Source organism: Pleurodeles waltl, chromosome 3_2 (genome assembly GCF_031143425.1).
Source record: "Pleurodeles waltl isolate 20211129_DDA chromosome 3_2, aPleWal1.hap1.20221129, whole genome shotgun sequence".
NCBI classification, from domain to species: Eukaryota; Metazoa; Chordata; class Amphibia; order Caudata; family Salamandridae; genus Pleurodeles; species Pleurodeles waltl.
The window spans coordinates 110,434,706-110,449,179 of NC_090441.1; the positions used below are offsets into that span (position 1 = coordinate 110,434,706).

At 43.5% G+C, this 14,474-nt stretch overlaps 1 protein-coding gene across 3 annotated transcripts in view; it reads left to right on the forward strand.

Annotated features, from left to right (window-relative positions):
• AUTS2 (activator of transcription and developmental regulator AUTS2) overlaps positions 1-14,474 on the forward strand; it is a 1,924,915-nt gene that overhangs the window by 1,787,986 nt on the left and 122,455 nt on the right. For all 3 annotated transcript variants that reach the window (XM_069226926.1, XM_069226925.1, XM_069226927.1), the window contains one exon: positions 2,519-2,567. Coding sequence is in view for 1 of the 3 variants with exons in the window: in XM_069226925.1 (XP_069083026.1) it covers positions 2,519-2,567 (49 nt within the window). In the remaining 2 variants the exon portion in view is untranslated. The remainder of the gene's footprint in view (positions 1-2,518; positions 2,568-14,474) is intronic.

Consider the following 14,474-nt stretch of genomic DNA (forward strand, 5'->3'; position numbering starts at 1 on the left):
CTGTGCTTGTTTAGATATATTTTAAAAATGAATAGACATAAACATGCTGTACATATTGATAATTCTAGCTTGCTTACAATTACAAAACCTAGATACATAGTTGGAATAGTAGTCCTTTGTGACTTCCTTGGTCCGATGCAAGAAAGACACTTGTTTTGTTCCGTGGAACACTTTTTACAAAGCCGAGGCAAGCCCTTGTTGTTCATGCTTGAATGAAAACATGGTTTGCAGTCAGACGGACGGGGTGGGGTTTAGTGGGGGGAGGCAGCCCCAGCCGCCCTGCTACTGTTGGTCAGACCTACATATTAACACTTGTGTGGAAGGGACAGTGCCTGAGATGGGGGGTCTGGCCACAGGACCTGGGGGCATGGGTAGGCACATACTGCCTTGGGTCAGGCAGCTGCCCCCCAGCTTGCCATGTGTTACACAAATTCCCGCCCATGCTGCTTCTAGTCCTAGGGGTCACGAAGGCAGCATTGGCAGGAACCGGAAGTAAGCAGGTCCTTCAGAGAGCTGCTTCCTGTCTGCGGCCCCCCTCCTCGTCCTGCTGGCTTCTAAGAAGCAATGGGGTGACTTGAGGGGGTCCGGGTAGGACAAGGATTAAAGCCAGTGATGTCGTGGGGCAGGGGTCAAAGGGTGCCACCTTTCTAACCCTGGCAGTCCGGTGGATTGGCGTGCAAGGACACACTCGTGGCATTAGAAGAGACGATACAACGGCCACTGGTGTTTGCGCATTGTGTTAGAATGTTGTGAAACACAGTCCTGCAAGGGGTTGTGTTAAGTGAGACACTGCTTGAGGGACAAGAGAGGGAGATGAGATGCTGTGAGGGACAAGAGACCGCACTTTATCTCAGGCAGGGAGGCGGGGAATGAAGGTAAATGACCCTTGTTCGAAGGGAACTCATTCCTGTGACAGGAGACCTCCAGAGCGGCTCATCCCATTACTGGGCCTTCAAGATGCTATTCTTCTGTTCCCTCCCTGCTTCTTAGGTGCTAACCTCTGCCCCCAAGACCCTAGATTAATCAGGCGGCGAGGCCCAACCAGATCACATCTCTTAGTAATGCTGTATCATGCATATGGATTTCATATACATTTACACCATGATTCTGGGGTTATCCTATGCCATGGCCAGAGGGCATTAAACCACGGCTCCTCAGTCCCTATGCAGCCACTATTTTCGAGAAGCACCTAGATGCATTCAAGTTCTGCAGTGTGAACCATACAAAGCATTAAGCATGCACACTTGTGTTTTGCTTTATACCCACCCTAAATTGTTGCAAACCTCAATAATCCTGGTTTGGCCACACTGACTTGTCGCCTTTCCTGCTGATACTTATGTAAGGGCGTTCGTGAGGGGTAACTTGTGACGCAACAGGTTAGTGATTGGGGGTCCACTACACTCCCATGTACATCTATGGGCTCGGGACAGTGGGTGGGGTCGAGACAGAGTGACAGCGTTCCCAGAGTCACCATGAAGCTAGAAGCGGGCTAGAGCAAGGGCGTAACTTCCATTGGTGCAGCAGGTGCAGTGTCACCGGGACCTAAAGCTTAACGGGCCCACTGATGCCTGGTTATTGCTATATTTCTTACTTCAAACATCGATCAGAGAGCCGATTTCCTTCCTTTAACTAGGACCCATCACACAATATACCACTGGGCTGGAGGATGAGTGACTTGATATATGTTTCCTCGCGAGGTTTAATTACTCCACACCCTATATCCAGGCCTAGTGGGTGGGCGGTGTTTATAGGGGCCTACGTGCATGCTTGGCATGATGTCTCAGTTGACTAAAGCAATTCACGGACAGTGATCTGTGCATGTCAGACATTAAAAACCAGACGGGTCCTGCCAGACTTTCATCCTCACAAGGACGATAAAATAACTATCATTAACCTGGTCAATAACAAGCATCTGTTAAATCTCTCCAAATGACCATTGGGTTGCATGTACGCATCGCAAGCAGTTGTGTTGCAAATACACGAGTTAACATTCTTGTGTGAGCCCACGCTTAAAAGGCCAGTTCAAAATGAAATGAAGTGAGGGTCCACGAAACATTTTCACATAAAGATCAAAAAGCTACAACACGAATGTTGGTTCTCTTTAACTGGGAGATGGCGGGCGTGCAAGAGCCCGCCTCCATTTCAGGGAAGTGTGGTTTTTTTAAATCACTTGTTGCTAAATGTGGACATTTTGAATTGCATTAATTGATAACTGAAGTTGCTTTAAAATATATTGGACTCTCTGAAGGAGCACACCACGTTCACGTCGGGAGAAATACAATCACACAATTCATCCCTCTTAAGAATGAGAACGGGGGAGAGGTGTGTGGAATGTCGTGGGTTGGCGTGCATGAAAGTGCCGACATTTCTCATGTTGTATATGTTACAGTCAGAGGGCGCCCTCTTCTGCCGACTGTGCGCAACTGTAGTGACCTCCGCGCTGTAAAGCTCTCGTGTATTTATGTGGACTGACAAGCTTTCAGCATTATATATCATGTTGTTTTCTTTCTTTTATTAGGCCTCGGGTGGCGGCTCGAAGAGACTGTTTAACAGCACCACAAATAAAGGTAAGACCACGAGTGTTATCACAGCCGTGTTGTTTCACATTCGTCTCTTCCGCTGTGGGGAAAGATAGCACTGTATTTAACTTAACTCCGGCTGACATGCTGAGGCTGTTTATGAGAGGCGCTAACTTTTCCACCAGTCTTAATCTATAGACCCTCTATGTATATATTGTCCCCCACTGCAAACAAGGCATGGTAGAGCGGCTTTAACAAGAACGCGTGTAAAAACGGAAGTGAGTGGACATTCAGTAAGAGCGGTGTTTTATGGTACGGTCGGGCCTTCGGACTCGGGGAGCACGTTTGTCTTACACGCCTGTCATTGATTTTCTGTAACTCTGTAACAACATTCATCAGCGGAGCGAGCGCTCTGGGTGTGGTGTTTGCTGGCAGCATCAGCATGTTAGCGAAACACAACACGAAAATTGTACAATTTCTTTGTCTATATCCTGTGATTCGCAAACGCCATCTGTTTAACTCACTGTCAATCTAATTACCATCATAGCCTCATCTAGAAATAGGAACATGTTCTTTTATTTTAATTGATAATCGAATAGCACCAGTAAATATTATATCCTATTGTAGGTGTGTTCGGCATGTTATTTTCCAGTAAAAGTTTTCCATGTATTTCTTGTCCTCTACGTTTAACTGCAGATCGATACATCGATAGATAGGTAGATGGGTAGATAGATTGATTGATTTAGCACACTGTGTCTATCCGATTCTGTGGGTCGCTCACGAGTTTTACAGACTGGATCGATATGCACTGTTTACATTTACTTGAGGAAATGTGTTTGTGTGAAATATGGTAACTGCTATTGTAAACATTTCTCCCAGCTCGATTGAAACCAGTGCGGTGGCTGCGTTTCGGTAATGGCTTTCCTATGCGATGTTTAATAAATCTGGGTAAGCAGACGTGACTGCTTGGGTGAAAACATTTATATAGCGCCTCTACCCAAAGGGGGTCACTTGGTGCGCGCAAATAGTCAGATTATCGAGAGACGACACGACACGTCTGCCTGACCCCTTCATGTGCCGGCTCCTTCAGACGACCTTGAAGGGAGCTGTATTTGCTCTGCTTTATTTGTGAACCATCGCGGACGCTTGGAATTGCAAGCACTAGGCACGTTAAAAGGGACACGTGTCATTCTAAAGCACGTCATAGACTAGCTCCTTCATGGCAATGGTTCAAGGACCAGACTGCAATACCCAGGAGGGTGGTGGAGTGTTAGGTTCTGTTGCTGTGTTACTAGTATCATGATCCACTCACACATGCTCGGTCGTGTCAGCTTGTGATGCTGTGTTACTAGTATCACAATCCCCTCACACATGCTCGGTCGTGTCAGCTTGTGATGCTGTGTTACTAGTATCACAATCCACTCACACAAGCTCGGTCGTGTCAGCTTGTGATGCTGTGTTCCTTGTATCATGATCCACTGAAACATGCTCGGTTGTGTCAACTTGTGATGCTGTGTTACTAGTATCACGATCCACTCACACAAGCTCGGTCGTGTCAGTTTGTGATGCTGTGTTACTAGTATCACGATCCACTCACACATGCTCGGTTGTGTCAGCTTGTGATGCTGTGTTAGGTTAGGTTAGCGCTACCTACTACACAAGTGGGTTTGGCACACATTATTGGCAGCAGTTACAACCTGCGTTGTAAACTCATACCGTGTAAGTACGTGCAGGGCATCGTAGAAGGGTTCTCCTGAGTGGCGAAGGTCCACAGTAAAGTCCTGACCCTGCCTTCATTGGCACTGTGAGAAGGTTTTTGGAGACATGTCTATGGGTCGCTATTGGAGCAGGATGGGGAAGGTGGAAGGGATTGACACATCTTTTTCTTCTCCATGTAGGGTGAGCCATTGCTGTGCTAATGGTAATAAATACTTCCAACCATGCACACACAACTTGCATACATTTTAGTTTGGGATAAAGATGAGTAACGCCAGGAGTGCTAGAATTATGCAGTGATGGGTTGGTTTTTAGCCACAATGATGCAGGTTGAAAACAGCCGCAATCAGTTTATGGGGTGGGACGCACGCCCAGCAGCAAGCGCAGGTGGCGGACGCAGCTGACAGCCCTGAGGCAGGTGCGCAAAAACTCTTTGCTAAAACTGGAGAGAGGTGGATGCAGTGTTCAGACTTTGCTTACAAATAATATTTGCCTTTTTATGGACAAAAATACAGAGTACCTGCTGCTGTCACGGGAGGACACTATGCTTTTCACTTTGACCCTTACGACACCATGGGTTGCAGTTACACGTGAAATACTGGTGACAAAAATATTATCTGAAATAAATATACTGTTCTAAGTGACATCTACAAATTCCATTGGGTGTAGATTTTCTATTATTAAGTCCAGTGGGCCAGACAATATGTAGTCTATGATGCTGTGGTACCCTGTGTGCCCAGCACACTTGTTTGTTTTCAAACAGATGTTTTTTCATTAACCTTTTCTGGCTATGGAGGATGATTTTCAGCAACGTCCTCTCAGATCCATCATTACATTCTTCTGAAAGCAGCATATATGCTGTAGGACTCTAATTTATTTTTCTCCAATTTTCATGGCACATAAAGGTTCACATCTATCTATCAACAGGGTCGCTTCTTTCTGATAAGACATGATGCAAATAGATTTTGCTCCAGTCCATGTCATAAAAATATTTAGCAACAGGGCGCAGGAGAGACACATTGTGAAACGGCTGCAAATGGCATACCCTGCAAATCATTTACTCAAATTACTAATAGCCAGTAGGATGGCTCAGTGAGTTAAACACCAATACAGAGATATTTTGGATTGTGTAGGCCATGGTTGAAGGTCAAGAAGGCCTTTCATCCTTCTCACATTGGTAAACTTAGTACCATTAAATTGGACTATAGTGACACCTATAATTTACAAAGGTAAAAAGGCAGAATTGTGTTTGAAACACTAAATACCAAACACATTTTAACAACCAAAACCTAGTCTGTTTGTATTCCTTATCCCGTGCTTGTTTGGTACTCTTGGTGAGGATTCTGGGAATAATGAATTTTAAGTCATCATTGAACTGTTATGTTACTATACTGAAACAAGGCACAACATTCACCATCGTCATATGTGAAGGACACGTCGACTCTCTCCCGCCAAACCTAATGATCCCAAGAGTCCCACCCTGTGCCCCCATAGGGCCCCACACCGAACCCCCTTGATTTATCCAGGCTGAGACCTCACTTTGTTTTTGGTGAGAGATTTAGCCTAGTTGGTGGCTGGTCCCTTGGGGTGTTTCGTCTCTCAGTCATAACCTCAGCCTACAGATCTGAGTTTCTATCCTTAGATCAGGTGGGCGGTGCGAATCCAGGGCGTGTATTACCTCGTGTTTTTGGGGTTCCCTCGCTCCTTGGCTCGTGACTAACTGTATGTATTTCTTTGACTCTAGTGCTTAAACGAAACCTATGGTAATTCAAGACAGGTTTGTAGCAATTATGAAATGCACTGAAGTTTAAATTTATTGATTATCATTTTTTAAAAATTAATTACGATCAGACAATAAAAAAGGGGGCTTATCTATGGGAACCGAAGATCTCATGTGTTGAGGGAAGCTATATTCTGCAGACATTTTTTTTCATTGGAATAGTCTTTAAGTAAGATATAGACTATATCTTAGGGTGGTAAATTAAAAAAAAGTGAAAAACCTCCACTGTAAAAGCTGTGCGTTTTCCATGACAACCAACACACCGCCCCGCCCCCTGCAGCTCGCCATGAGAGATGTGTCCTCTCCACTTGATCCTGGAGGGAATGAACGGACGGAAGCCGGGAGAGGCCGCATTCCGCAGCGGCACCCTGTAGCCAGGGCAGGGGCTCTACTGCAGTCTAAGCCAGGACAAGTGATGGATGAAGAGGGTCCCGTTCCCCCCCCCCCCCCCCCCCTCCCTACATCGGAGCTCATTTAGCACATGCTTGTTTGTGTTTACTCACCGGGGGTGATTTGTGGCTCCTCTCCAGTGGAGAATAGGCCCGCTTGACAGGAAGCTTTTTTTTTTACCGAGTTCGCCTTTCTCTGGGTCGAGGCACCGCCCCCACTTCTCTCAAAGGATTAAGGCCTCTTTGTGCGACCCCAAAAATCAACATAGGCTTTTCTGGGATTGCCTTGGGAATCCACACACGCACATACACACACAGACAGCCCGCTTTGGTTGGCAAGAGATTATGTCTTTGCCCCCCATTTCCATCAAAATTGACCCTTTCTTCCCGACTCCTTCGTGCCATATGCTAATTCGCCAATGACAAGGCAGGGGTTGAATGCAAATCCAGGTGCTGAAAGCTGGACGGGCTGTTCGGTTTCTATGGGCGAGAGGATTAAGATGGGGTGGGGGTTGATGGGGGAGGAGGGGGGGGAGGGGATACTGTTGAAACTGAAAAACAACCCTAAAAACAAATCCCCTCCAATGAAAATGTCTGACATGTGCGAGAACTCGGGGAAATATTCTAGCTTTTCTTAAAACCCCCAAATCCGAACTTCTCAGAAAATGTCTGAGTTAACAAAATGACAGTATCTGCTCGTGGGGTCTCACAGCCTTTGAACTTTGTTATCTATTCTTTGAGGTGTTTGCTCGTTTAATCTCTGTTCCACTCGCCTTCTCCTCCCCAGGGATTTGGCAATCATTGCTCTGCTCTTATGCAAAACACGTAGACACACACCGTGGCACAGCGAGTGATTAAACAGACTTACCGAATAATAATAAAAAAAACATTTAAAAATGACTGCCCTAAAATAGTACCCGGCAGGTTGCCAGAGTTTTTCCAAGGTGGTGCCACTTACTAAATGCATTTTTTTTTTTTTTTTTGCATTGCTCGATGGCAAGGGAGAAGAAAGGAATAAGCTGAGAGTAGGCACAACTATTGTGCCCCTTTTCTGGTAAGATGTAGAAAGAACATCTCTGAAAGCCACTCTTCTTTCCTAAGAAAAGGCTATCTATTTGTGGGGCACATGTATCCTGAAAAGGGACAGGCCCACCAGAACACTTTACTTTATGAATTAAGGGATATTCGGGGCATGTGTTTTGTTCTTAAAGTACAACAACAAATGAGGCCGTATCTTAATGCTGGAGACAAAAGATAACCACTGGAACTTTCTCCAGGTAGTATTCAATTCCCCTATTTTTTTAGTTTTTTTTAAAGCTTTTTCAGTCTTGGTTTTGGTCTGTAATGTCAAGGGTCATGAACAGAGGCCTTGCCCAAAAGCAGGCTTCCAGCCAAAAACAGCCTGGGTTACCTCTACACAGTAACACACTCAACAACAGGTATGTTTCAGACTCATAGGGTCTCATTAATGAGGTCTAACTGAGATCCTTCAGTACTGATACAGCTGCCGAGAGACTCAAGGAGACAAACGGAAAGTGATGTGTGGGAATGCTTGGGTCAGCGCTCCGTAACACTTAGAATTTGTCTGGCTAGCATGCCACTACATGGTAGTTTATGGTATTTTCGATTTCTGGTGACAGTATGGAGGTGGAAACCTCCATATGCAAATACATCTTCACATCTCCCCATTAAGGGCGAAATAAACCTAGAATTGCTTGTTTTTATAGTGCAGAGGGGATGTGTGGAAAGATAAGAGTTCTTCTGGGACCAGAGTGTGAGTAATAGGTTGCACTAAATGTGTTTTGTGTCCCCCAAGATTTCGGTAATTAGACCATAACTTCTCAAGCATAAGTGTGCCACCCAAAAAAAACTTGTTTTAATGACTGCGTAGTTCTAGTTTGCAGCCAGTGCCTGGAGCATTTTATTTTCAAGCATCTGATCTGTGGCTAATGCCTGGTGCCTTGGAAGGGGCTGTTATGTGGGTCACCCTGAGAGAGCAGAACCCCCGCTCCTCATAGACTCCAGGGAGTTCTTGCACTCGACCGATTTATAATTTAGCATTGACCGTAACAGGCTGCATTGTCGCATCATTGCTTATAGCAAAGTGACTCTATGTTGTTAAACCGTAGAGGGCTTTTGGAGTAGCCCGCATTGATAATCCCTTTACCCACTCTTTCATTGGCTTTTCATGACCGGTGAATCCTATTATCCGACCCCAGAGTCCCTCAATGAGGTTGCCGCCCTTCAGAAGACAAGGGTGAGGGACGTTGCCTGCTGCAGCGTGATGGAGCATTAGCATCACTCTTTCTTAAAGTAGTTTAGTGCAGGTGGTGGGCACTGGCACTCATTTTATTGGCCTATTTTTCATTATCAAACTTCGCAATGAGAGGGAAATGCAGAAAGGGGCAAATAAGGACAGAGGGATAGAAAAACTGACAAAAAGTGACAAGTGACAGAGAAAAGCAGGCATGGAAAATAATTTGCAAGAGTGATATAAAGTGAAAGGGAGTGTAGGATCATGGAAAAAAAGAGGCCTGATATTACAGGTGAAACATCTAGGTGCTATCAATTCACTGACCATTAAATAATTCACAGGCCAGACTGCATGGACACCAGCTGGAGCCCAATGACCCTCTTGCTTCTTCTGCCTTCTGCAATTGCAGACATTTTGGCGCACAATCGTAGGAGAAAGGTTAAGTGTTCAGGCAGGGAACAAAAACTGGTCCCAGCATCGTGCTAAAGTACAGTTTTAAATGTAGATTAATGCTGCTGTCACTCTGTCTTCTTTCCTTCAGTGTGTCCTTTGCCCATCTGAGGAATATTGTTTATTAACTTTGACTAGAGTGTGAACTTCAGTTTTTCAAAGGTCTGTGTCGCTGTTAAATTCAATGGGTGTGAAAATCATTACAAACTCAGGTGAAAATAAACTCTAGAACATGGGTACAGATCAAATACATTGTATCTGTGTCGGGTAACTCTGCACTAGTGTCCATTAATTTTGACCTGGGAGTTGGGAATGGAACACCAGCATTAACCTATCATCTGCACTGATCGCCGGTACAGTATGTTGTTTTTGCTCTGATCAGTCAGTATGAATGCTGTTTTTGACCTGATCACCAATACCACCTTCACTGCTATAGTGCCCAGTACTGGTGTAATATTGCTCTGCACCAGTTTGAAATTGCCCCAAATGAGCACAAAACAGCTTAGCAGTGGTGCAATTTATGTAATTTGACCAAAGATGATCTATGCACAGTGTAAATCTAAATATATGCACTTTTGATATCAAAATGAAAGCACGGACATTGAAATAAATGAGTGACTCGTTTATTTTTCAACTAACTGAACAAGGATTGGCAAATCCAGCAGCTCTGGGTTGACAGCATTAGCACATTAGGTTAAAACAAATAGGAAGGAGCCAGCAGAAAGTAGTCCATCATGTACGTTAATGCAAGGAATCCAGTAGAGGCAGAAGGATACACTGAAACAGCCAATAGTATTAAGTGAGAGATGAATAGTCAGCTGGGGTGAACCAAGTTGTGATTGAGAAAGTCTCAACCAATCCCTGAAAGCGGCTGGTTGAAGAAATCCAATTATTGAAAGAGGTGGATCCAAAGCCCACTCTATGTTTATTTTTTCACAACTGATCTGTTTGACAGTTGTAATGTCAAGACCCACACCTAGTGTAAATTTAAACAGATCCACTTTCATTGACAATCTAGATATTGCATGGTCCCTCCAGCTATATATTAGGAGATGAAACCCCAAACTCAAAGCACATGTACAAATGCAAGAGTAAAAGCTGCATGTATGCACACTTTCACTGAGAAATACCACATTGAAATTAATAGGTGGTGTCCTGTGGAGTGCATCTAGACAGCAAGAACACTTAATTTGTGCCAGTGTTTGCTGGTGGTGGGCACCAGCACTGCTTTTGGGGACTTCTTTTTCGTCATCAAGGTTGGACCCAGAGCAAGAGAAGGGAAGATTAAAAATGGGCAAATAAGGAGGAAAAGAAAGGGAGGAAAACAGTGGCAAAGGAAAAAGGGATAAAAAAAGAGTGTGCAAGATATAAAGAGACAGAAGTTGTAGGATGTGGGATAAAGGGGCATGAGATGGAATAAACACTACACATTCTTTGGCCCATAGTTATACTTTTTTAGTGTGGCATTTGCGGCATTTGTTGACGCACAAGAGGTGCCAACTTATAATACAATTATATTTTGTAAGTTTGTGCCAATTTTGTGTCAAAAAATGACGCAAATAAGGCGCTAAAAAAGTATAAATATGGACCTTTGTGTCTGACAACGTCAGCACTGTGGAAGGCTTCTAAAAATAGTTTGGCCCACTCCCTTATTTTTTTTGTTTTACAAATTAAGCTTTGCCTACTTCTTTCCATGCACTTTGTGATAAAAGAACCATCTGCAGTGGAAGAGTGTCATTTGTAGAGTTTCATGGGGACTGTAAATTCAACACTGGAATGCTGAACAGGGGTAAGGTAGGCTGTAAATACATTAGATTTATTGATGGATAACAGTCTCAGAGGAGTATTTCAGTACCACTTTGAGCTCTTCATGATTTCAAGACATTAAACACCAAGGAAGGCCATACGTGGAAAATGAGCCTGGGCTCCCTACCTCTGTACTGCTTCCAGGACGCTACTCAGTGGGGAGTAATAGGGCATTGGGCTGGCATAGCTAGCTGGCTTGTTAAAGATGTTGAATACTCCTGAAGGCTTGAACTGCAATGTTTATAATAATGGATGATTTGAGTTAGGCTGCTAGTTTCACCTGCTCTTTGGGAGGTATTTTTAAAGATATGGATATGCCTTCAAATGCCATTGACTTCTATATTTTGGAGCCATAAATGCGTTGGAAAGTTAACAATTTGAATTTAAGATTTTGCCAGCTGCATTGCCTTTTATTTTTTCTCACTAATATCAGTGTCACGGTAGGGGACACTTTTAGAATTTAACAAGTACTTTTTTATCTGGGCATTAAGACAGGTAAAGGACTAACAAAACATCAAATCTACTTTAATGTGTTGGCAAGATAGTAATATGCTACAACTGTATTTTTTAATCTACTGCCAGATTTAATTACTCAACTACAATAAAAAAAAATACAAAAAAATATAACAATGACAATGCTCGGATCTACCCTCGTGGGAGCCCTGGTGACTTGGAAATCAAAGGACCTGAGGTCTATTCCCTACTTCTGGAATTTCACCAAATGTGTGTGATCTCCGAAAACCACTTTATCTACATATATACAGGGAGTGCAGAATTATTAGGCAAGTTGTATTTTTGAGGATTAATTTTATTATTGAACAACAACCATGTTCTCAATGAACCCAAAAAACGAATTAATATCAAAGCTGAATATTTTTGGAAGTAGTTTTTAGTTTGTTTTTAGTTTTAGCTATGTTAGGGGGATATCTGTGTGTGCAGGTGACTATTACTGTGCATAATTATTAGGCAACTTAACAAAAAACAAATATATACCCATTTCAATTATTTATTATTACCAGTGAAACCAATATAACATCTCAACATTCACAAATTTACATTTCTGACATTCAAAAACAAAACAAAAACAAATCAGTGACCAATATAGCCACCTTTCTTTGCAAGGACACTCAAAAGCCTGCCATCCATGGATTCTGTCAGTGTTTTGATCTGTTCACCATCAACATTGCGTGCAGCAGCAACCACAGCCTCCCAGACACTGTTCAGAGAGGTGTACTGTTTTCCCTCCTTGTAAATCTCACATTTGATGATGGACCACAGGTTCTCAATGGGGTTCAGATCAGGTGAACAAGGAGGCCATGTCATTAGATTTCCTTCTTTTATACCCTTTCTTGCCAGCCACGCTGTGGAGTACTTGGACGCGTGTGATGGAGCATTGCCCTGCATGAAAATCATGTTTTTCTTGAAGGATGCAGACTTCTTCCTGTACCACTGCTTGAAGAAGGTGTCTTCCAGGAACTGGCAGTAGGACTGGGAGTTGAGCTTGACTCCATCCTCAACCCGAAAAGGCCCCACAAGCTCATCTTTGATGATACCAGCCCAAACCAGTACTCCACCTCCACCTTGCTGGCGTCTGAGTCGGACTGGAGCTCTCTGCCCTTTACCAATCCAGCCACGGGCCCATCCATCTGGCCCATCAAGACTCACTCTCATTTCATCAGTCCATAAAACCTAAGAAAAATTAGTCTTGAGATATTTCTTGGCCCAGTCTTGACGTTTCAGCTTGTGTGTCTTGTTCAGTGGTGGTCGTCTTTCAGCCTTTCTTACCTTGGCCATGTCTCTGAGTATTGCACACCTTGTGCTTTTGGGCACTCCAGTGATGTTGCAGCTCTGAAATATGGCCAAACTGGTGGCAAGTGGCATCGTGGCAGCTGCACGCTTGACTTTTCTCAGTTCATGGGCAGTTATTTTGCGCCTTGGTTTTTCCACACGCTTCTTGCGACCCTGTTGACTATTTTGAATGAAACGCTTGATTGTTCGATGATCACGCTTCAGAAGCTTTGCAATTTTAAGAGTGCTGCATCCCTCTGCAAGATATCTCACTATTTTTGACTTTTCTGAGCCTGTCAAGTCCTTCTTTTGACCCATTTTGCCAAAGGAAAGGAAGTTACCTAATAATTATGCACACCTGATATAGGGTGTTGATGTCATTAGACCACACCCCTTCTCATTACAGAGATGCACATCACCTAATATGCTTAATTGGTAGTAGGCTTTCGAGCCTATACAGCTTGAAGTAAGACAACATGCATAAAGAGGATGATGTGGTCAAAATACTCATTTGCCTAATAATTCTGCACTCCCTGTAGGTAATGGGTGGTCTCCTCAAGCCCCTGGGATTAGTCTCTTGTGATGTCCCCTCTGCCACTTGGAAGCAGCAGTGACAGAGCTCCACCCCCCCATGCTCTTAGTGGCAAAACTATGTGTCACACAACAGCGGGGGGGCTGAAAGCCCACAACCAATGCTTGTCCCATGATGACCCTTCCATTGTTGAATTATGACCCCCCAATCCACTCAGCCTAATGGCAGGAACCCCCCATGTTCTTTTTTTTGATGGAGGGTGGCAATACCATTGTCTCTAGAATTAAAGGTATTTAAAGTTGCTCTCAGCAATCTCTACAATCGTAAACTGACAATGTGCTCTGGTTGAAATTAGAAAGCACAGCATTAGTTTAGCTTTCATGGAAAGAATGCTGATTAAACAAAGCACAATCATGAATATGTACAGTTTGTTCTGATGTTCTTATTATGTGAACGTAAAGAAATGTTTTGAGACTAATTAGCTGGTGACAAGGAAATAAGACTTATATTATGTCTCCTTTAGATTAAATCCACAATTTACAGAAATGTTGTCCTTTCTGTGAATTGTAGAATATAAATATGAGTTTTACAACTTCCACATGAAAATGGGGTTTTAAAACCACTTATTTTGGTCCATTGAAAGTAGCCAAACACATATGAGTTATACGTATGTACATATTCGTATATATGCTAACTGAAGCCTTGTTGCTAAATTCCATATCAGTTATTCAGCTATCACCACATACCATGGCCCTGTAAGTAGTTTTTAGTTCATGTTAAACTTGAGAGGGAGACTCGTGCTCACATTCCTGGTCTTTCTGGCACGTCTAGAGACTATTTCAGTTCTATGGTGTTGTAGCATTTTGTAGCATTTCTTACTCTTGGCAAGGTCCCAAAGAACGTCAGTTAGTTTCTTTGACTCTTGTGGAGAGGTTGGATGTCTGAGGGACATAGGATGTCCTGTCAGGCGCTGTTGGCTAAGACGTGTGTGCACGACAGATGTGCTCCAGGCAAGAGGAAGCCGTACCTAAGCATAGTTAGTCGCAGAACAGTGTGAGGATAGAATTACTTCCTCTTTTTTTTGTCGTAACCCCTTTTTGAAAACACATATGTGAACACATCCCTATGTCATTTTGTATACACAAAGTTGAAAACATGTTAAAATGAAACATTTCTATGATTACCGGCATCATTTATTTTAAGACCTATTATTCATGGTCATGGCATCATTTCATCGAAT